The sequence below is a fragment of the Tachysurus vachellii genome, chromosome 19 (assembly GCF_030014155.1).
Source record: "Tachysurus vachellii isolate PV-2020 chromosome 19, HZAU_Pvac_v1, whole genome shotgun sequence".
Lineage (NCBI taxonomy): Eukaryota > Metazoa > Chordata > Actinopteri > Siluriformes > Bagridae > Tachysurus > Tachysurus vachellii.
The window spans coordinates 20,452,967-20,476,205 of NC_083478.1; the positions used below are offsets into that span (position 1 = coordinate 20,452,967).

At 41.7% G+C, this 23,239-nt stretch overlaps 1 protein-coding gene across 1 annotated transcript in view; it reads right to left on the reverse strand.

The window, feature by feature from the left end:
* Positions 1-23,239, reverse strand: part of dlgap4a (discs, large (Drosophila) homolog-associated protein 4a) — an 83,017-nt gene that overhangs the window by 11,762 nt on the left and 48,016 nt on the right. The window contains exons 2-6 of the mRNA XM_060894685.1: positions 11,516-11,871; positions 9,567-10,418; positions 8,942-9,183; positions 5,651-5,801; positions 2,646-2,841 (exon numbers count right to left, since the gene is read on the reverse strand). Of these exons, the coding sequence (XP_060750668.1) occupies positions 2,646-2,841; positions 5,651-5,801; positions 8,942-9,183; positions 9,567-10,418; positions 11,516-11,809 (1,735 nt within the window). The 5' untranslated portion in view covers positions 11,810-11,871. The remainder of the gene's footprint in view (positions 1-2,645; positions 2,842-5,650; positions 5,802-8,941; positions 9,184-9,566; positions 10,419-11,515; positions 11,872-23,239) is intronic.

Here is a 23,239-nt window from a genome sequence, read left to right on the forward strand (position 1 = left end):
ACTTTTTTGTATAAGCGTTGATTCTTTCAAACATCAAACGTGCAAACGTACTTGGCTCATAAACCATTCTGATTCAGATGTTTGGCTTGTATTAAACTCGCTATTATAAGATTCAAGACTGCTGCTAGGCTACAGAGAGAGACAGAGACAGAGGGAGAGCGATTTGGAAACATTAGCCTTTAAGCTCGGAGAGAGTCCCACCTCAGCTTGTCACTGTCCCCAAGAATGTAGGCCAGTGTGTGTGTGTGTGTGTGTGTGTGTGTGTGTGTGTGTCCAGAGAGACAAAGCCACTCCAGGAAAAAATATTACAGATGGTAAAGATATTAATTCTTATAGCTTTATATTTAACACACATACCAGTACGTTTCTCTCTGTCTGTACCGCTGGGGTGTGTAAAGAGCGCTGTGATGCTCACCGAATCCCGGTGATGTGTGTGTTACTGTACTCTAATCTGGTTTTAGAAAGGCCGTCCAAACAGGTCTCTCAGGGGTAGAGGGATCAGTGCAGGAAGCAGGACGTCTAAACTACTTATCGAACATCATGAGGTTGCTTTGGTAATAAAAAATGCAGCCTGGCCAACGTGTAAAGGTCACATAAGCATAAGCAGCTAAGATAAGATCAAATAAACAGGATAGGAGTGCTGTGCATAAGTATTGGCCCCTTGAACCCTTCCACATTGAAAATAGAGGTTATGAATCAGCACAAAAAGCGTTCCATTATATCAAAATCAACAGTTGGTAAAATAATTTATACATCAAAATGATAAATGTTGCGTTTGTGTATGTATTCACCCCACCGTCCCACCCCCGCTCTGAAACCCATACGTTAGTTCATTAGTAACATGTTCAGTTGGCAAAGTGAAAAGCAAGCAAGTCCAGGATTAAAGAGAAAAAGTTTAAATCAGGATTTTGTTCTAAAAAAATTTTTTGTCCCAAACTTTACAACGTTTATTAAATCCAGTATTTAAAAGACTCTACAAAATCTGACACTATAAAGGATGCTGGGTAAAGAAGGGATTAAGCAAAGAAGCAACCAATCAACCTCTACATGATACTACCACCACCATGCTTCAGCGTGATCGATGTAGAGTTTCAGCACAATGTGGCGCTTTGTGTCAAGCCTCAAAAGCTCAAAAGCGTGTCCGAGCTACGGTGTCAGAGTTTAAAATCCGATCCGATAAGAATTACACACAGACTATAAGCTAAGTCTTTAGGTTTCACGGGAAAAGTTTCCCATCACTTCAACATAAAGTGTTAGTTTGCATCGATTCATGATTTCGAGCATGTGGGGAAAAAAAAATCAGCAGGGTTGAATACTTTTGCACGGCTCTCTAGAAGGGAACGGGAGCATTACATTAGCAGTGAAAACTAGTTGCTGGACATGTTTGAGCAGTATAAAGGAGACGCTCTCAGGTAATTCTGCGTGTTTCAGCGACAGTTTTTCTTCTTTAATAGTTTAATGAGGATAATGATCAGCGCTGATGAGACAGCGACAGGATTAAAACGTCCTGTGTGATTTATTTCACTTGTCTTCAAGCAAACATCTGGTGTTACTCAGCAGGCACTTGTTTGTTCTCGGCAGTTAAATATAGCACGTTTTCCTCGGCTCAGTAACAGACGTCTCCACGCGGCGTAACGCGCTCGTTTCTTTCCTTTTACTCCGATAAGAATAAAACGCTTTAATAACTACAATATGCAAATGAGGCAACACGTCGTTAATTAGGCGATCATTTGTATTTTTAGCATTTTTCAGCCATTTATGGAATAAAACCCAAAGATCTGACATTCACTTTGTTTTTTTTTCTTTGAAGAAATAAAAAAAGTTGCTTTTTATGATCTAGTGTAGTTCTATGTAAAACTGTGTAAATGTTGCGTAAACGTCACCATGTGAATCACCATGAATTTGAAAAACAGACATGTTGTTTGCACCCTGCTTCCTCCCTAACTAACTTACTAACTAACTAACTAACTAAATAAATAAATAAATAAATAAACACACAAATAAATAAACAAATAAACAAACAAATAAATAAATAAATAAATAATTTTGAAAAAAAAAAATAGAAGCAAGTGCAACAGTCATAGTATCCAGATGTTTCCTTTAAGAAAGTCGTGGAAGTCGTGGCCTAATGGTTAGAGAGTTTGACTCCTAACCCTAAGGTTGTGGGTTCGAGTCTCGGGCCGGCAATACCACGACAGAGGTGCCCTTAAGCAAGGCACCGAACCCCCCCAACTGCCCCCCAGGCGCCGCAGCATAAATGGCTGCCCACTGTTCCGGGTGTGTGTTCACGGTGTGTGTGTTCACTGCTGTGTGTGTGTGCACTTTGCATGGGTTAAACGCAGAGAACAAATTCTGAGTACGGGTCACCGTACTTAGCCGTATGTCACGTTACTTTTAAGGAACAAACAAACAAACAAAATAATACTCTCAAACCATAAGTCTCAGAAAATCGTATAAAACGTACACAAGGCTACAGATGAGTTTTTAAAGGCTGCTAAATATTGATCGTTTATTGATCTAGAATATTCTCTTTACTGATGTTTAATAATATTGAATATTTCCAAACCGTCACTGCTTTACATTATTACAGTATCAGACATTTACATTGTGCCGTGTAGGTGAGCACAAAGCGTTGTGAGACTCACTGCTCGTGTTGCTGTCGGTGTTCAGCGGAGGTTCGTCCGAGTCCGAGTCGTCGTCCTGAGAACAGCCGGCCTGGATGGCACGCAGGTAGCTGTGGCTGCGTGAGCGGAAGCAGGGCGGCGCCGGCAGATCCAGAGCCTCTACCGCCTGAGAGTCCGTGTGGCAGTAAGCTGCAGAACACAAACAGCTCTGATCCATCTGGAGGAAAAAAGAAATCATGGTAATATGTAGCATCATTAACAAGTAAGCCATTATTTCTTATACCACATCTAAGATCTGATGGGTCAGAAGGTGTTGATGTGTCTCCAGCAGCTCCGACAGCGGTTCAGCTGCTTATAGGAGATGTTTATGTTATACAGTATGTAGCTCCAGTGTCAGTGTTAGCTCCAACAGTCAGAAGCAAAGCTGTAAATATGTTCACTGACTTCAGGACAGAGGATTTAAATAAAAATAAAAAAGAAAGCTGGAGAGGAAATAAAGGTTTATAGCTGCTATAAGATAAGAGACAACAGGAACAAAGTGTCTTATTTCTGCTATAATATAAGTACTATAAATATATTATATATGGATAAAATGTACAACGTGTCGGTCTTTACTTTATTAAAAAGAAATCATTAACATTTGTTGGTCTGTATCGCTGTGCTGTGGTGTACTAGGAATAATCCACCGTGCGATTATCTTTGAATTTTTATTCGGTTTATACCGATGATGATGATGATGACGAAGATGAAGAGCAGTCACACAGCTGTGTCTTTAAAAAACACAAAAATGGCTCTGATCTTTCCACTGAAGCCTAAACAGAGGTCACAAAACATTTCATTGTCGAGATTGTCATTCTAAAAAAAAAAAAAAATCACTCGGAGAACCTACAAATCCGCCGAAGAAGGTGAAGACGAGAACCGAGTCTAATTAAGTCCAATTCAGAGCGGCGCTCCTCAGTGAATCGAGCTCGTCTTCACCCGTTCCTGCCTCTACCTGAGCACAAAAGGCAACTGTGCTTTTCATTCAGCCGTGCAGCCTGCTGGGAGAACGGGTACAGCAGATGCTCTTGCGCAACCTTTTTGATGTGGGAAAAGCGAGAGACGTTTCTGTTTGTCCTAGCAGCAGGCGACATTTCCCACAGCACAGAGAAGATGGGAACGCTGCTGTGTGTGTGAAGGGATCTTATTAAAGGTAAACACAGAAACGAGTACAAAGGTAGAAATAAACCTTTCCATCTATTGTACTCCAACCCGGATACTCTGCTTGAATAGAGTCGACGGTACTTCGGACCACATACACAGACCACATTAAAGACACGAAGCCATTGTGGCTCCGGAAAGGACTCGCTCTTACGGCTGTGTTTATTTAGAGACAACCTTTACATACAAAACTGGCCTTTAGTTTGATTTCGTTAGCCCACTGGTGCCAATTTGGCATCGATGGAATACTTCCTCGTATGCATTCATCCGCTACAATGCAGCGTCTATTTAATTCAAGCTGAGACAAGAAAAAATATTTAACCAATCATTTCCTGTCATGTTTAATCTTCTCCTCACCCTTCCGCTACTCACAGTTTTTCATTTCTTTGCTTCTAAGCACAACTCTTTGATTGTTTACACTGTGATGTACCTGTAATGATGGACAAAGACTGATACACAGACCAAAACACACCAGGCAGCGAGACAGACAATCTATCTGACAGAATAAAAACATCCACACTGACATTCTGACGTTAGCTTGTTAGCCTGACGTCTCTATCTTTTACACTCACAGTACAAAAGAATCAGAGATGCTCTAAATGCAGTGGTGATGTAGATTGGTGTTTGTTTGTAATCCTGACTTCGCAAACCAATCGAAATCTCGTCGGTTAATACCAAAGTTCACTCAGAAATACGTCACGCTCTCTCAAACCGTTCGATTTAAACATTGTCTGAACTCGTTGCTAAGAATGTCCTTCTATTCCCGAGGATAGACAAATACGTAAAACGGATCAAAACTTCGTCACTGATTGTTTATTTGCTCCTGGAAATGATCTGATATCTGGGATAAGAGTTTGAGTCCTTCTTTCTATTCAGTCTGCTTTCTGCCACTGCAGTACCATAAACTGAAAAATAACCTAGGAGAAGCTTGAAAATGTGCAAGTTCTGGACTCGCTTTGCGATTGGCCCTTGCGGTCTTAAAGGTGGGGTCTCCGATATTTGAGAAATGCTTCAGAAAACTGAGTCGGGACGACAAGCTAAACAAAAATCAAAACAAGCGTGTGGGCAATGAGCAGAAAGGGGCGTGTCTTGTCAATATGGGCGGAGAGAGTGTTCAGTGAAAAACAAAGAAAGAAAGCGAAGAAAGACTTACGATAAGGTAAGAAGTAGGACGTGTTAATATAGGATCAGCTTTCCAGCGCTGGAGAGAACTGAAGGAGCAGGAAGTTGGTCACATATTCACAGATTGGAGTTTCCTGAGTCAATAACTCCTGAGCTAAACGCTGTTACTACACAAATAACACCTCTTTTCTATCGTAGTAATGTAGAGACGCAGCTACAACCGTGTTTTGTGTAGTAACATCGTTTAGCTCAGGAGTTATTGACTCGGGAAACTCCAATCTGTGAATATGTGACCAACTTCCTGCTCCTTCAGTTCTCTCCAGCGTGAATATGCGCACATGCACACTGAACACTCTCTCCACCCATAGACCCGCCCCTTTCTGCTCATTGGCTACACGTTTGTTTTGATTTTTGTTTTGTTTGGTGGCCCAACGCAGTTTTCAGAAGCATTTCTCAAATATTGGAGACCCCACCTTTAATGTTACATCGTCTTCATACTTATTCACGTACATCCATATTAGGGAGGTTTAGGATATTGTGAGAAATATTCGAAACAATCTGAAATGAAGTTACATTTTGATCATTAAACTCAAACGGTACAGGAACATCATAACCAAGGAAGGATTGTAAAGTCAAGCGGGCATGGCAGTGTACTGTATGAGAAAACAAAACTAGGAGCAAAGAGTAAGAGTAAGAGATCTGACCTGGCTAATGCCAGAACTCCGTCCGAGTGTGGACGAGCCATGACCGAAGTTCCCTTCTCTCTCCCAGGGCTGAGCATCACTCTGCCCCACCAGACAGTCCAGGTTATCCAGGCTGCGGTTGGTGGGGAGTTCTCTCAGAGATGGCAAGCAGCTGAGATACAAGAAATTGGGACAGGAAATAAGAAGGAATAAAGTCATACAGGGATGAAGAAGAGGAAGGATGACAAACGGAGGATACAGCAGGACGTGAAAAGATAACGGAGATGGGGTTGGGAGGGGGGAAGAAGGGCAGAAGGGCAGAAGGAGAAGAACAAGAGGGATGACAATGGAGAGAGAGGTCAAGAGAAAGAAAGGGAGAATTGTACAAAGGGATTTTGTCCAGTTTTACCAAGCAGTGACAGAGAAAGAAATCAGTTCATTAATGTGGAATTGGATTAATTAAAGCCTTGTCCGGGAATTGCCAAACTATTAGTGCCAAAATATAGTGTACCACAGGCAGCAATTCCTGATTGGGCTTTTACTCTGACTTTACACATGCACAAATGAGTAAGAGCAACAGCGCAGAGGAGCTTTTTGCTATCTGTTTGACCAAGTAATCTCTGAAGGGTTCTAGGTTCTAGCATTAGTCCATTCTTGGTCACATGCTTTGTGTCCTCTGCTCTGCACACTTGTGAGTGAGTGAGTGAGTGAGTGGTGAATGGTTAATAGCTGTGTTTCAGGAGAGAAGTCAGCAAGTAAGTAAACACAACGGTGTCTTATCTGGGTTGGAAAGGAAGGTCTCAGGTAACCAGGTGGTTAGCAAGGTGGACACATTTAATTTAAAAGGGAAAAGGTGTATAGTTGTGACCAAAGAGTGATCTTATAGTCAGTGGTTCCCAACACTGGTCCAACAGTATCTCTGCCTCGATTCTTTGATTCCACACCTAGATATTTTGTTTTATTATCAAGAACAATTTTTGTTGATTCTTCTAAAGGTGGATTGACTAGAAATCCTTATTTCTTTATTATCTTTTACAGTATAAAACCCAAATCGGAAAGAACTTGATAGATTAGCTGGATGAGGTGTGTTAGTGTCAATAGAATAGTGAACCAGGGTTGCTTAACACTGACCCAAGTCTGATTCTCTCCTTGCTCTCAAAACTGAACTATGACCAGTATCCAGTAGTTAAATGAAGATACCAACAATGATGAGCATCTCAGAATACTTGGGTATTCTGTCTAAATGGTCACTTTTTATTTAGACACTCTGTGGTGACTACATATTAATGCATCTGTTTTCTTCTATTTCATTCCATGTGCAGTGGCTTAAGGAAAAGAAGAGTTCAGTGATGAAGTAAGTAAGCATTGTAGGGAATCAGGTAAAGCCATGACCTCTAGAGTGGTTAGGTGGAGTCAGGGAGGATCTATGGCCTTGCACAGGTGGCTCTTGGGTAGTTCTGTTCCACTGACCTTGTCAGGTGCTGCATGGAGTAGGCGTTCTGTAGAGGAGCCCATGACACCCCGTACTGCTCCCACATGAAGGGGCATGATCGGTGTCTATCAGCGAGTCATGTGGGGGTGGCATTTGGAGGGGGAGGGGAGCATTATTGAAAACAAAGACACTTCCATGTTCATAGATGTATACAGCTTTAGGGTTTTGATTCGGTGCCTCGGACCTGGTCCTGAATTCGGTTGACTGCTTTGCTTGCTATGATTAACAAATTGAGGACTGCAACTAGAATTTCTGAGGCTGAAAATAAATGCCAATGTCATCACCAAATATGTTCTCTATGAAACATTTTTATAAATAAAATGAAAGCAAACCTGGCTTTTGAGAAGATTGGAATTCTTCAGCCAGCAATGGGTCATGGAAGACCAACAGGAGTTGCATAAATCCTAAATAAAATTCTTATATATAAGACACACTATACTGTATAAATATATATATATATCCAGAATGGCCAAATCCCATTCATATTTCAGAGACTAACGATTGAAGGATTGAAGAGCGCTAACTAAATTCTCTCTGAGGTTCTGCCTCAAAGATAGACTTCACCATGCTGGTTTCCTCTTCGAATTCTGCTTGGTTTGTTCTTCATGCTGCTTTTTTCAATTCCCTCACCCCTCCTTTTCCATTTTCCAGACAATTCGACTCTAAAAGTATACTCGTGTACTCATGCTGTGGATAAAAATATAACAGACTAACACAGCATGAGAATAGGATCTTGAGGATATTGAAGATGAGACTTGGTCTCGTTTTTATACTGCTGTACTGCTAGGTGATGATCAGTGAGGTGATAAAATCAAATGTATAATTCTAAGCCCTTTTTGTTCCCTTATAGTTGAGATGTATCCAATCCAGAATTGTTAAAAATCCTAAAAGTTTTTCCAACCTCCTTGCAGTTGGCCCCAAATAAAAATAAAGGAATAACTGCTCAAAAAAAAAACTCACTACAGAAATGCCAAAAGAAGGAAAGTATCGTCCTGGTATGTTTAAAATAAGATAGTGCCATCTGCTGGTACCTTGTGTTTCTTGAAAATAGTGTTAGCATACAGTGAGAACTCTAGAAGCTAACTTTGCTGAATTAAGCCCTATTCGGACGGGATTAGTTTTACGTGGGGACGTGGGGGTAAAGTAATTATTACCAGAGCTTCTCTGTGATTTTAGTCCCGTCCGAATGTGCCATCTCGGTAATGATTACGGACAATGTCGGTAAAGATTACGGCGACTTTTACCTTCTGTAAAAAGGTCCGGAAAAATGACCTCAGGTAATACTAATCCCGTCCGAATAGACCCGCTGTAAATATGTACGGTAAAATTCCGTCATTTCCTGTTTAAAAGTAGTTTTTGGCGCGTTTTTCAAGCATGTAGGCACCATGTTGTCTGTTTGCGCACGTGATAACAGGAAGCAACGTCATACGCACATGACGACAAGGAGGTTACTGTGGTGTGTAAAGCGAGTTACCCCTCCCACTTCTGCTAGTTTTACTGAGATGACTTGTCCCGTGCGAATTGGCCAATTAATATTACAGACGTCCTGAGGTAAAATTGCATTACTCCACGTCCCCACGTAAAACTAATCCCGTCCGAATAGGGCTTTAGAAGGTAAACACTGAAACCTCAGTTTTCATACACTCTTCATAACTATTTAGAACGTATGAATATGAATGTGGTATGAAGCAGTACTTCATTATATTCCGAGTTAAAATGTTTTTTTTTGTTTGTCTCTCGTTGTTTAATTTATTAATGATCAGGAAACCCCATATCGACCCTGTAATCATCATGTAGCTGTGTATGTGCATATCACTCACTTGCGTGGTGGCAGAGGTGGTTGCTGTTCACTGAGTGACTGTTGTGTGGCCTTTAGGTAGCTCTGGCGCCGAGCGGCTGTTTTTGGCGAGGGTTTTGGTGAGGGAGGGCTGTCAGACTGGTCGCTGTCCTCGGGATCGCCCATGGCTTTGACATAGCTGCCACTGCGCATTCTCCTGCACGGAATCTCCCCTCCTGCTCCGGTACCTTTACCTAGCGTCCCACTCCAATCCCCTGCAGGAACCTAGGATAATTTCAGAACAGAGAACCATTCACTTCAGTACGAAAATAGCTAACGTTCAATGTTCAATGAATTCCTGCAGATACGAGAGCGTCTGAATGCCGCTTAATTCTGTGGGTGAACATCTAACTCTGTGTGAAATTTGATTACCATCTGAGATTCAGACAGTTCATTTTCCAAATGATTTCCTTTAAACCTCCAATTGCTTCAACATTTGCTACACAAAGAATCGTGCATTTGAGAATTGAGTTGTGCATTTATGAAACGTTTACAGAACTTGTTTACATCACTAACACATCTTTTTTTTTTTGCCATGCTCATTTAGTAGCTTTCTACCACAAATTAAATCCAGGTGAAAATAATTTGCTACCCCAAATCCTGATTACCTGTAGGAAGTTGGAGGTCAGCTCCTGGTGGTAGGACTTAGACTTGAGCAGTGTCCGGTTCACTGTGGCTGTGCCTTTCTGCAGCACTTGCCGAGCCTGGCTAAGTGTTAGCGTTGACCATGAGCCTCTTTTTGCCAGTGTGCCATCCCCTGCTGATCCACCAGTTGAGGACATTGTCTGGCTTTTCAGCTCTCCACTGCTTTTGGAAGGCTTGAGAGAACGGTGAGCAGCGATGGTATTGTAGCCCTGTACGTGGGTTCTGGGAGGCGCCTGGCTGTCTGACACTGCCCTGCCCAATGTCATCATGCTCAGTGGGTTACGATAAGCTACAGCCACTGGACCGGTTGCCTCTTGAGTCGTTGCATCATCTTCCAGAGCATCATCTGAGCTCCAGAACCCAGAGAGGTTGGGCCGTCCCCGTCTCTTGGCACCCTCTGTCTTGGCACGGTCCTTACTTTTGGACCGGCGTGTAACCTTGGTGCCATCGGCTCCCTGCACAGACCCCTTACTGCTCGAGCCCTCGATAGACTGAGTCTTAGAAAACAGTTTTTGGACGGAGTGCACCAGGTTGCGGATACGACCAGGGCTCTCGCTGCGCTGCTTGGCACCTCGACTCCTCCTATGAAACTGAAGCGTGCTGAAGCCATCACGTTGCAGGGGAACATGGTGCTCTAGCTGGTCCAACAGGCCAGTCGGAATGCGGTTCATCTTGGCTGCTGCAGCAGAGGAAATTGTTGCCGTGCCGCTGCTGATCATAGGTGGAACCGTGAGTCCGAGACCTAAGCCCATTCCCATAGATGCAGAGGTGGTGAGGGTGCCCGAGCGCGAGGCCGTCTGAGACATGCAACCCTGCTGCAATGAAGCACAAATTTTAGACCTGCTGGATTCAGCAATACACACTATTTTAGAGGATCTTAACACAGTCTTTGGGGAACTGCAAGTCCACATTTCTGTTCTATTTTTGCTTTCCGAGCCAAATAATAAACTGCAAATTAACCTGGTCAACTGTAGAGGGAGAAGGAAATAAACACAGTATGTTTAGGCCCACAAGACTCTATTGTGTATACAGTGTGTTAGAATTAAGGGCAAAATAAAGACATTATAATATACGTATATATTTCTGTTTGAGTCTTACCTGTGAATACTCCATTCAGAGTAATCATTAAACATATTCTCACAGAACAAACTTCTGTTAAACTTTATATTTTAGTGATGCAACCGAATATGAATATATTATTCAGAAGGAACAATAAAATAGGTGGTCTAGTCATTTTTTTAAAGCTTGCCAGAGGGCCTCATCAGGCATCTGCTTGATACAGGTGGTGTGAATCGGAAATGGGAATGAGTAAAACATGTTTAGGTGAGATGTTCATTACTCCTGTATCAGCCCTAACAGTAAATACTAAGTCATTATAAATTCTCATATTTAACTAGCATAACGTCGCTGTCGGGTGGAATCCTCGTATCTCCAAAACCGCTATTTTTCAGGAAATTAAAAAAAGGCCGTACTGTCCTCAGACGAGCACCAGAACTAGCGGGGGTCAAGATTTTTTTTCTTTGAGCCCAGTGTTTTGAAGACATTTACCTCAGAAGACGTGTTGATTCGTTGCGACTCTTCTTGAGGAGAAATATGCCGTGAAGCTCTCCCGCGGAGTGAGGAAGAGGTGGACAGTTGAAGTGTCCAATGGAGTTATGAGATTTGCGCTCAAGCTATTTTCAAGACTTTAGATTGGTTAATAACTTGTAACAATAACAGACCCACGTGGGGACTGACCAATAGCATCGATATGTGAAAAAATATGAAATTGACCAAATTTGGACATACGAGGTTTCCGCCTGACAGCGACGATAAGCTTCCTGTGCATACCTGGTTGTATATACCAAAATTAGTGGAAGTTTTTGCAGAAAGAAAAGTTTATATCCCAAGTCCAATTTCATTAATCTCCTACCTGAGTGTACTCAGTCGGATTGACCTGGGAGGGGAACTGGAAGCGAGGGAAGGTGTTGCTGGTGGTCAGTTGGTTGTTGAGGGGCAGCAGGCAGTCGGCTTGCAGAGCGATGGGGCTTGTTGGCGGAAAGTGGTGCATGTGTGGATCGAGAGTACCATAATGGCTGATGGCGGGGCTTAGGAGGTATGACGCATGGGGGTCCGGGGTCAAGGGGCATATCGGCTCCTGGGGACCTGCCACAGGCATGCAGGAGTCCGACAAGTGACGAGTGTGGCTGGCCCCTATGCTTTTCATGGCTGGTCTGCTTTAGAACATGATCCGTACTTGAGTGAGTCTACAGGCCTGGAGGGCTCCACCTGGTGGGGAAACAAACAAATCTTTCTTAAGGATATATTTGTGGAACATTTGGCAACCACAGGAGTTAATTGTAAAATTTGAAATGCGCAGAAAAGATTCTGCAAATATGCAAGCTTTTGACACACTAAAAGTGAGAATGTTTACTGCATGCTGCGTTCTTCAACCAGTCAGAGTCTCTTAATACTTACATTACACTTTCATACTGGCATCACACAGTTCCCTCAGTGTGCTGTCTCGGCCTACGATATTTCTGAATGTCATTCACAGCTTGCCTCGCTTCCTCCCCTCCTCCATCTTTTTGCTACCCATTCAACCAGCTGTAATTCATGCACAAGGAACGTTTATCTTGAAGCCTGAATTGCCGGTGATGCTGACAGAATCATCAGCGCCCATTCCCAGCTGCAGCCTCGCAAAGCCCCATTCACAAAATCAGTGGCATTCTCTCTCACACCATCAGCACTAGTCACAAAGCACCCCATTAGCATGCCAAGCACAGCTAGGGCTCAGCCATGGCTGCACTGCACTGCCTCAGTGGGGCTGGAGTGGCGCAGCTTTACAATCCAGATGACTCACAAGGCCGTCAGAAAAGCTCAGAGACTCGTTAACATTCAGCTAGCATCTGCCTAACCTCCAGATCAATCCCCGCAAACACAGCAGCTTAACACGTGACATCAAGCGGGCTATCTGAGCGCTGACTGATACCGACGCTCGTACAGAAAGTGTCAAGACAAGTCTCATGGCATGAAGGAAACTGAGATTTAAGTGGGGTCATTGTGACCTTGGACACTGGAGGATAAAATGAGTTCGGCTCCAGAACTCTGACTAGTCGTAAATTTGTTAATCGATATATTTACACCTACATCATCCGAGGAGGCTAGGGGACAAATGAGCTTTAGGTTCCCACAGATTATTATATTTAAATACTCTCAGTATTTTCCTCTTGAAATGAAATCAAAATGAATTTTCCCAATCTACAATTTAAATTTACGATTAGAAAGTAAATGTAGCTAACAACGTAACAATAAAAATCTGTCTCGCTAACAATCTGAGCGCTCAGTTAATACCTGATAAAAGATTTCCTTTCATTTTATGCTGCACAACCAATGCTGAATGATAATAATGGCATATAAAGCTGCTGGAGCAGAACAAAGTGTTTAGTTTAATTGAAATTAATAAAAGCCGTGGCAAATTATTCACACTCTCAAGAATCTCACAAGCGCTAGCTGTCCAATTTGCTTTTCAGAAGAGCCTCTTTACATTGATGACTTGGCAGCCTGATTATACTGTAAAAAGGATTACACTGCTTACCAATGGCACTACTTGTAATTCATAGCTGTGATTATTCTGTGATGCTTTGTGTGGGGTACGAGCAAAACCTCCAAACGTTCTGTTTATCAGGAATGTACAAAAACAAAGACAAGGTCAAGTCATCTTATTCTACCATTCAAGGGGGAGAGGATGAAAATAAAACCCAGGAACGGAGAGAGAGAGAGAGAGAGAGAGAGAGAGAGAGAGAGCAGCCTGAAAACACAACATCACCTTTATAACAGTAAAGATGGATGACTGCAGCTTGCAGACTTTCAAATACATAGATTGAATGTGTTTGAACGAATCCCTGGTGTTTTCTTCATCTTCGCTGTGGTTCTTGAGAGCACATCATACTCAGGCGTGGATCCAGACAACCGAGCGAGATGGTCTCAGTCCACTAGTGAACTCTAGTGCAAAAGGACTCGGATTGTCTCACGCTACTGCACGGACTGAATCAAACCTGCCGTGTGTTCTGTCGATGCTAGCTGCTAAACAGAGCTGCGAGATGCAAACATCAGCGCTGTACAAATGGCAAGTGTTGTGAAGAGACAGAAGGTGAAAATAAAATAAAACATATACAATATGTAATTATCTAAACTTTTATGTATAGTCAGTGTGCAGTGTTCACTTGACCTTCATTAGCATTAGCTTAACCCCGGGTTTGTTTACCGTTGTTGACTGAATGATGAAAGAGAAAGGACGTTTTCATTTCTATGCATTTTTTTTTTTTTGCTTTACGGTTTTATTAATTATGTTCTAAACATGAACCAAACAACAAACAAACCTAAAGAATCAATTTGCTCAGATTTGGACTCGACAAACAGACTAATAGGGTGCGAAAGCGCCCTTAAAAGCCGCTATTAAACCGAGCTTCAGTGGCCGATACAAAAGGACAGAAGAGGTCCACGCGGCATGATGAATATATAAAAAACCCTCTTTATTATTCTCTCAGTTCATCTAAACACAACTCCAAATGAAACTCTGAGTCACACTGCAATAAACCTGCATCGTCTCGACGCTGTGTTTATTATTGCTCTGATCCTGGAGATATTTCGCTTTAAATCTTTAAACCTGGTTGTAATAATGATTATAAGCTGGAAACACAATGCTTTTTTTTAAAAAACAGGTTTATGAACAGAACTCCAAACCAAATTCTGCTTGTTTTTCACTCAGATACAGACAGACGGCTATCTCTTGATGCTTCACAACCTTTGCATCCAGTGGACAGAATATAAACGTCTTTCTAACTTTTATCAAAGCTACATTTTGGAAAATCCACCAGTCCGATCCAGAACAATGTGTTGATTAGATTTAAATTCACTTTAACCTTTAGTGATACCCAAAAATTATCAAATCCTAACATTTCTACATGCAGCTTCCATCTAATCATATTGTAATCATGCAGATGACTCTGAAATGAGATAATTAGTTGCTACAAAAAAAAGAAATACAAAATCCCGCCTAGTGATTCTCTAAAAAAAACCCAAAAAACAAAAAACTATTGTTAAAACTTAGATTTCTCCAGTAAATAAAAACCAACAATCGGTGAAACAGTACATGAAAACAAATGGGTCTTACTTCTCGAGTTTAGGTAATTTTAAGTAAATAATTCAATGAAATGGGTTGCCATTTCTATTATAATTAATCCACATCATCACAAGAAACAGTAGTAGCTCTCACTCATTTTCTACCACTTATCCGAACTACCTCGGGTCACGGGGAGCCTGTGCCTATCTCAGGCGTCATCGGGCATCAAGGCAGGATACACCCTGGACGGAGTGCCAACCCATCACAGGACACACACACACACACTCTCATTCACTCACGCAATCACACACTACGGACAATTTTCCAGAGATGCCAATCAACCTACCATGCATGTCTTTGGACCGGGGGAGGAAACTGGAGTACCCGGAGGAAACCCCCGAGGCACAGGGAGAACATGCAAACTCCACACACACAAGGTGGAGATGGGAATCGAACCCCCAACCCTGGAGGTGTGAGGCGAACGTGCTAACCACTAAGCCACCGTGCCCCCCCACACGCTAACTAGTTAAACACAGATGTTTTTATCTCTGGACACATTTAGTGAGCGGTTGTATAGTATGTGCTTATATGCGGCTGTAACCACATCTTCCATTTTTTTGCAGTTTAAAATGCAGGTATGAATTATATCTTTGAGCAAGGACCTGAACAAAACATTGCATCGCAACGTGCTATAGCATTGGCACGAGCAATCGTATCGTAGGTCCGGATTTGTGGCCTTTTTGCGATCTAACTAATGTAAAAAAATCCCTGTGTAGCATAAACGTCCTTGAGATCAAACACGCCCTGCTGTCTGTCTGTCAAAGTCTTTGGAAGATCCAATCACAAATCATTTACAAAGGTCAGCAGCACTAAGATGGATTACTGCCTCAAACGCCACAGCATGATGGTCTTAACTGTACCACAGTGCATTAAAACGTCACGGCTATGAAGTGAAGCGCGCCATCTGCAGCGCCGCTTTATACAGATCCCATCCCTCCCTTGAGGAGCCTAAAAATCTCCACACGAACGTAACCGACTCATTAAGATGAGTCTGTGGCTTGTGTTTAACTAAGCCGATGTAAGGGAGAGGGAGAGCAAATGAGCGTTTGGTGGTGCTGTGTATTGCACAGGCTCACAGAGAGTACACTTACAGCTCATAACCCTCAGCTAATAACACACTGCCATGACATAACGAGTAGGTACTTGCAGTATTTTACATTTTAACTACAAAGCTATCAGGATGTGATGCAGTTTAACACAAATATGCACCCAAATGGGCCACTGAGTCAAACCGACTCATTAATAGCTGGTTTCGGTTGAGCGAGGATCTTTAGCTTATCGTAATGAGGATTAAGATTCATGAGCTGCGTTTCATATAAAAGCGGTGAAGGAGATCATCCAGGCTTGTGTGTCGACAGGCAGAATATATAATCACACAAAACAAAAAAAAGAACTCTAGCATCAAGCTCTTCTAAAAGTCATTAATACTGAGTAGACATGAGTGATTTGGAAATGATTCAGTCTTTTTCAATGAGTCAGAAAGGTAAAATGATTCAGAATCGGTCAATGCTGAGTCATTCCTTTCATTCAGGTCCTGTTGATGAGCTTCACAACTGCAAAGCACTATGAAAAATAGTGAATGAATATAGAATTCATGAATACAATAATCTGACAGAGATTTAGTCTTCTCATATGAGTCAGTACATGACTCAGTGAATCGAAATGATGATTTGTTCCTCTTTTATTCTCAGTTGAGAAGATTTATACCTCTCTCTTTCACCAGGGCATTGACGGAGTCACCGGATCGTTCAATCATGACAGAGACTTTCTAAGTCAGAGTGTCATCAGTGATTTAGTGAGTCAGTAAATAATTTTTTTAAAAAATCAAGATTGATGTGTCTGTCATTCAGGGAGTCAGTGACTGTATGAATGAATCCTTTTGAGTCATGACTCCTTTCTCATTTAGCGAGTCAGTTATTGAGTCAGTGTCTTTCAGTTGTGACAAGAAATATCAGTGTGTAAACCAGCAAATCTTTTGAGTATTTCTTTTTAAAATATATTTGCTATTTCTATCTTTGTTATACAATTTATAAAGATTTAAAATAAGTCCCTTGTCTCATTCAGAGAATCAGTTCAATCAGTACATTGAATGACTCATTCTGTCTCAGCTGGTGATTTCAGAGTTTCAGTATATAGTTTCAGTATATTTGTTGTTAGACAAACATAAGCATAAGTTGTGAGCAGATCAGACTCCACGTTTGAACAAATTGTTCAAATGAACAAATCAATTAACAGATTCGAACCACTTGAGTCTGAGATCTGTATCCGTCCTCACGAACCCGGCGCCTGCTCGTGGCCCTGATCAGACTTCACATAGTTTCATGCTGACGCAGTCAGATTTAATCCTCTCAGAGATTCGTAACCTTTTCTCACAGCAAATATTTGACTCGTTCTGAATATCCTCTTCGCCAAACCTAACATTAAAAGCCAAATGTTAACTCCCAAAGATATTAAAGCGAGTAAAGAGATGTCTTGGTTTATAGCCAGTGACAAGCTCTCCGTGTTAACGATAATAAAGACGGGGTTCGTTCTTTATTCACTGATATTTTTGACGGTCCTTCTGTTCCAGATTCTACACATTCTATGGTAAGAGAAGCTTGATGTAAACTCGTCACATGGCATCGTGCATAACAAACGTCTTACTGTACATCAGTAGATTGGATAAAAAAAAAAATCTGATACCCAGCTGTTGTTCTAGCTGAACATCAGTCTCAGCTCTCCGTGTCGGATCTTGTGTCAGACTTACCAGGCAAATAAAACCATCATGATTAGCACATGGTTTCCAAATCCTTTGCAAATGAAGGATTAACTAAGTCAGTAAGCCATAAACTTAATTTCAGGCAAGGCTCCTGACACGCCAGAGGCTACTGGATGTAATTGCGAAGCCTTTTTAAAATGCTGAACACGCTCCACGCTGCTGTGGCTCTGAGCTAAGTCCAGGATATGACACCGAACAGAGACAAAACGGAAGACGAGAAGAAAAGTTAGCTACAGTTTTGGATTATTTTGTGAAAACGAGACACTTGGATGTCTTCCTCTTAAACCATGTGCTAGCTTCAACATCTGGGTGAAAAAATCAAGCCGAAAAAGAGCAGAAAAATTGAAATTGCTGCATACAGCTGTGTAAACGACTACACGGTAATTGGACCAATCACAACCAGGGGGAGGAGTCAGAATACAAAAACATGTTATTAAAAGATCTTAACCATTAAATCCAGTCCTCTCTACTGTTCTCTCTTATCTCTTATTGATGAGAAACTTTACAGGGATCGCTACCTTCATCTGTAACTACAGATATTGTAGTAACTGGATCTTTATAATCACTGCATCCCAAAACAAGAGCTGCAAGCCAACAGGATTCTGGGTATTCGGACATCACTGCCACTTTGCAGCAAAGCCTCAGGCAAAAATGTCAGGAGGGCTGAAAAATACTCACCGTATGCTACAGAGAACTGTACACTTTGTATATCGAGGCATTTGCACAAGCAGGGCTTCTTCACCAAGCTGAGGACTGGTCTGTAGGTCTGGAGAGAGAGCTGGAGGATTGAGCAAAGGATGGACCACGACTAAAGTTTTTTCATCCATCACATAGTGTAACAATGGTGAATTTATTCAAATCTGGCAGCCAGAACACATCCGGTGCTCACCCTCAATGAGACTCCATCAGTGCCTTCAGATTTGCTTCTCAGAAGAGAAATATCAAACCCCATGCTGCAAGGTTTCATGATTGACCTCTGGGCTCTTAAGGGCATTCGCTAAATTCCAGGGGTTTCGTTACTACGACGTAAAGTGGGCGTGTTTCAGGAGGTCTTGGAAAAATGCCCTCTTTCAAAAACAAAAGAGCAAACCTACGATGGATAATGAAGGACAAAACAGTCATACAGGTAGATTTTATATTTTATATCTATTATACTTTATTATCTTACAGTTAAAATATTTTCAAAAACAAATAAACAACCAAAAACTACGGTTAGGGTTAGATTATCAAATAGGCCACACCTACCCGATGACGCAATATCTGTTACGCTGTTCTGAAATCTGTTCTGAAACCTGCTGATTACTGGACTAACCAGTGGCTCAAGCCGTAGAATGAACCTCAGGGTCACTCCTCCTCTGTCCTGACGTTTAGACCTTTCAGAAGCGCTGAGCCACTTAACCGGAGTTATGAGTGTCATGAACTGTCGGTGGCCTCAAGGACAAGACGGCATAAGTAGAAGATGTCCTCATTTATCACACAGTGTAATAACACCTATCTGTCTCAGTGACACTGGACTGAAATAAAGGTTATGAAGACAGCTGGCTGTCGACGAGAACAAAGTATCTTGCAGTGACACATCATATTGAGATACCGTTTAGTGATGTTTTAATAAAATGGCTTATAAATCTTTCTGTGTTCCAGAATTAATGAAAAGGAATTTTATAGGTTTTATGATGGCTTGTTTGGTTGCAGTGAAGGAGGCGTGACACATAAAGGTGTGGCCTTTATGTCTGTCAGTTCCAGTGAAGAAGGCGGGGCCTTTATGTCTGTCAGGTCCAGTGAAGGAGGTGTGGCCTTTATGTCTGTCAGTTCCAGTGAAGAAGGCGGGGCCTTTATGTCTGTCAGGTCCAGTGAAGGAGGTGTGGCCTTTATGTCTGTCAGTTCCAGTGAAGAAGGCGGGACCTTTATGTCTGTCAGTTCCAGTGAAGGAGGCGGGGCCTTTAGGTCTGTCAATCTCAGTGAAGGAGGTGTGGCCTTTATTACTGTCAGTCCAAGTGAAGGAGGTGTGGCCTTTATGTCTGTCAGTCTCATTGAAGGAGGTGTGGCCTTTATTACTGTTAGTTCCAGTGAAGGAGGCGTGGTCTTTATGTCTGTCAGTTCCAGTGAAGGAGGCGGGGCCTTTATGTCTATCAGGTTCAGTGAAGGAGGTGTGGCCTTTATTACTGTTAGTTCCAGTGAAGGAGGCGTGGTTTTTATGTCTGTCAGTCCCAGTGAAGAAGGCGGGGCCTTTATGTCTGTCACAGTGATTAAAATGTGGCCTCTGTGGTGTGGTGATGCAGTAGAAAGGAGCATGGCCTCTTCTTTCAAACCTCAGATACGGAGGCGTGGCTTATTAGGTGTCAGTGTTATTTCACAAAGCTGAATTAAATCACAACACAGCTAAAGAGCTCTGAATTCTATCACAATAAAATGTATTTTCTTTTATTTGCGATCATGTAGAGGTTCAGGATTTCATCTTGAAAAAAGTGGCACACACTTTCATTTTAAACCCCAGTTCTGGTGAGCATGAATCTTCACCCTGTTTACTTTTACTGTGGAGTGAAAAGGATTTCAGCGAGCAAACGAAGACGTGGTGCTATGTTGGCTGTGTCGCTGCTGTCGCTCGGTCCTGCTCCTCGGCCACAGAAGAGGTTTAAAGAGCGATGGCGGCTCTGCCTCCACACATATATACGCACACACACACACACACGCGCCTGTTCACAGCAGGGGAACCGAGGAGGGGGATGACGAAGAGTGTGAAAAAGTTATGTCACACGTCCCCACAGAATGATGACTCGAGGTGTTGTGTTGTGTGTGTGTGTGTATGTGTGTGTGTGCTTATGCACAGGCTGTGTGAGAAGTGGTTGTTTATGGGTAAGAAAGTGTTGCACTGGGAGGGAAATGCTGAAACTTTGTGCTTGTCCTTGCAGGTTTTCTGCACGATTGTTCTCTACAGCGTGATTCTAGGCTCCAGTTCTGAAAACAGCAAGAAGCAGAATTATTTTTAACAAACATGAGGAAGGGTCACACTGTGCTTATTCATTATGCTAGTTATTTACCCACAATCCATGTTAGTCATGAACTATTCCTTCAGCCTTGGTTACTATCTCAGACGTATGTTTACATTTGGGGATGTGAGATTTACACGTAGTGATGATAAGCTCAAGACTGGAGCAAAAAAACTTCAAACTTCATTAGCTTAATTAGCAGAACATTAGCTTAATTAGCACTGCAGCTGAAGATGCGGTACGGTCCCTAGGTACTCATTATTTTGAACACTGTCATTGTCGTAATCTGTCATTTGTTAATGTATTCAAACCAATTAACAGAGGACTCTCATTCATGGAATGAGTCTCCAGTGTCAGAGTAGTGTTAGCGTTCACATGCTAGGTGTTCCTGCTAATCTGGTGAGCTACAAGGCTAACAAACGAAAGACTAGTTATAGTTACAGCTGCTAACTGCTCATTTTTATTCACATTTAGCATTAAATGTAACTGTAATTACGTCAGAATTTAACGAACTAGACATTGTTCGAGTTGAGAAATTGCTGTGGTGTATGAGAAAAAAAACGCTTCATGACAGGGAAATAATCTCACCACAAGAGCATTTATAATTTTTTGTCCCCAAGTCTTTATTTCTTTTGTAATAAAAAATTACACGCATCTTTTTTCTTTCTCCCGAAAATATATCTAGGGATAGTAATAATGACTTATTATAAACGTATCAGAACTCAGCCGGAGGTTTTGTAGCTTGTGAGACAGTGCAGTAGTGACCAGTGTGGTGTATTCTGATATCGCATACCTTCAAAAACCGAGTAAAAAAAGCACGAGGCTAACATTAGTCATGGAAAAGTGCACCTTTGAAGTCCTCTGTTGATTAAAGCAGCATCTTCTTGCCTAATGACTAGAACACGTAGGGCTGAGAAATGGAAATTAAAGCACACGCCACAGCCTTTGATGATATTCCTGGGCATTAGTGCTCACGCAGACAAGTGCTGCGTCCATCAATATTCACCGAGCCAAGCAGGCTTTTTATCATCTCGCTGAGAAAAAAAAAAAAAAAAGACCTTTGGCAAGTGGCTCTCTTTAGCCGTAAATTAGCTTTCAGTAAAAGCATCAACTGCTTTTCATAGCAGCAATCCACCACCACTCGGGTTCTTACACAGTGTCGATTCAGTTTTTCTCCATCTGTTGATCTCATGAACATCATCGCTGGGTTCCTTTAGGCCCGGATTGTAGAGTTTACTCGCAGCTTCGTGCTGAAATGGCGTATGACATGTATGGCAGTGACGGTGTGAAAGCTGAATCATGGGGTTAAGTATATATTTATTATCGATAATAAATTGCTCCATGTCATGATGTTATACGAAACTAATTTGTTGTGATGAAGCACAGAGACGTGTTTTGTTGCCAACGCCTTCAATTTTTATTAACTGAAGGATGATGAAGATTGGGGCGTGTGTGTGTGTGTGTGTGCCCTGCGATGGGTTGGCACTCCGTCCAGGGTGTATCCTGCCTTGATGCCCGATGACGCCTGAGATAGACACATGCTCCCCTTGACCCGAGGTAGTTCGGATAAGCGGTAGAAAATGAATGAATGAATGAATGAATGAATGAATGATGAAGATTGATATCCAACTATGTAAAGAATGTTTTTTAATAATATTGTGATATTATTACACTAGATTTATAATGTGAAAATTTGCAACAGCAAAAAATCTCACCAATACACCAAGAAATACACCAGTACACAAAGAAAATACACCAGTACACCAAAAAATAAAGCAGTACACCGTAAATACACTGTAAATACACCAGAAAATTAAAACATATACCAATATACTAAGAATTCTTTTTGTATATTTTTGGCATTCTGGTGCATTGGTGTACTGGTGTATTGCTTGTTGCAATACACCAGTACACCAATGCACCAGTATGCCAAAAATATTTTAAAAAAAATACACCGGTACACCAAAATATATAAAACAGTACACCATAAATACACCACAAAATACACCACACATATACCAGTACAATAGAAAATACACCAGTACACCAAACATACACCAGTACACCAAAATATATACCAGTACACCATAAATACACCACAAAATACACCACACATATACCAGAAAATATACTAGTACATCAAGAAAAAAGACCAGTACACCAAAAATATGCCAGTACACCAATAAATAAACCACTACACCAAAACATATACCAGTACAATAGAAAATACACCACTACACCAAACATACACCAGTACACCAAACATACACCAGTACACCAATCATACACCAGTACACCAAAATCTATTCCAGTACAACAAAAGAAATACACCAAAAATACACCAGTACACCAATAGTGTGAGCTAATGGAAGTCCCTAGACAAACCCGTTTTATAGAAAATATAAATATATTTTTACCAACAATAATTTTACAAACTGCAAAAGTAATATCTTAGTAAAAATATCTAAAACATTTAATATATAATGCTCCTCATTATGCAATGATTATAAATCAAGCCTAACATTGATAAGTAGTTATCAATGTGCAACAAGGTGCAGCAACAAAACAGGACAGGAACAGACTACAACGCACGGTTAGAACAGCAGAAAAAATAATTAGTGCCCCCCTGCCCACCCCCCAGGACTTGTACGACACAAGAACCAGAAACCGGGCAGGAAAAATCACTACTGACCCTTCGCACCCTGGACACAACCTCTTTCAGCTCCT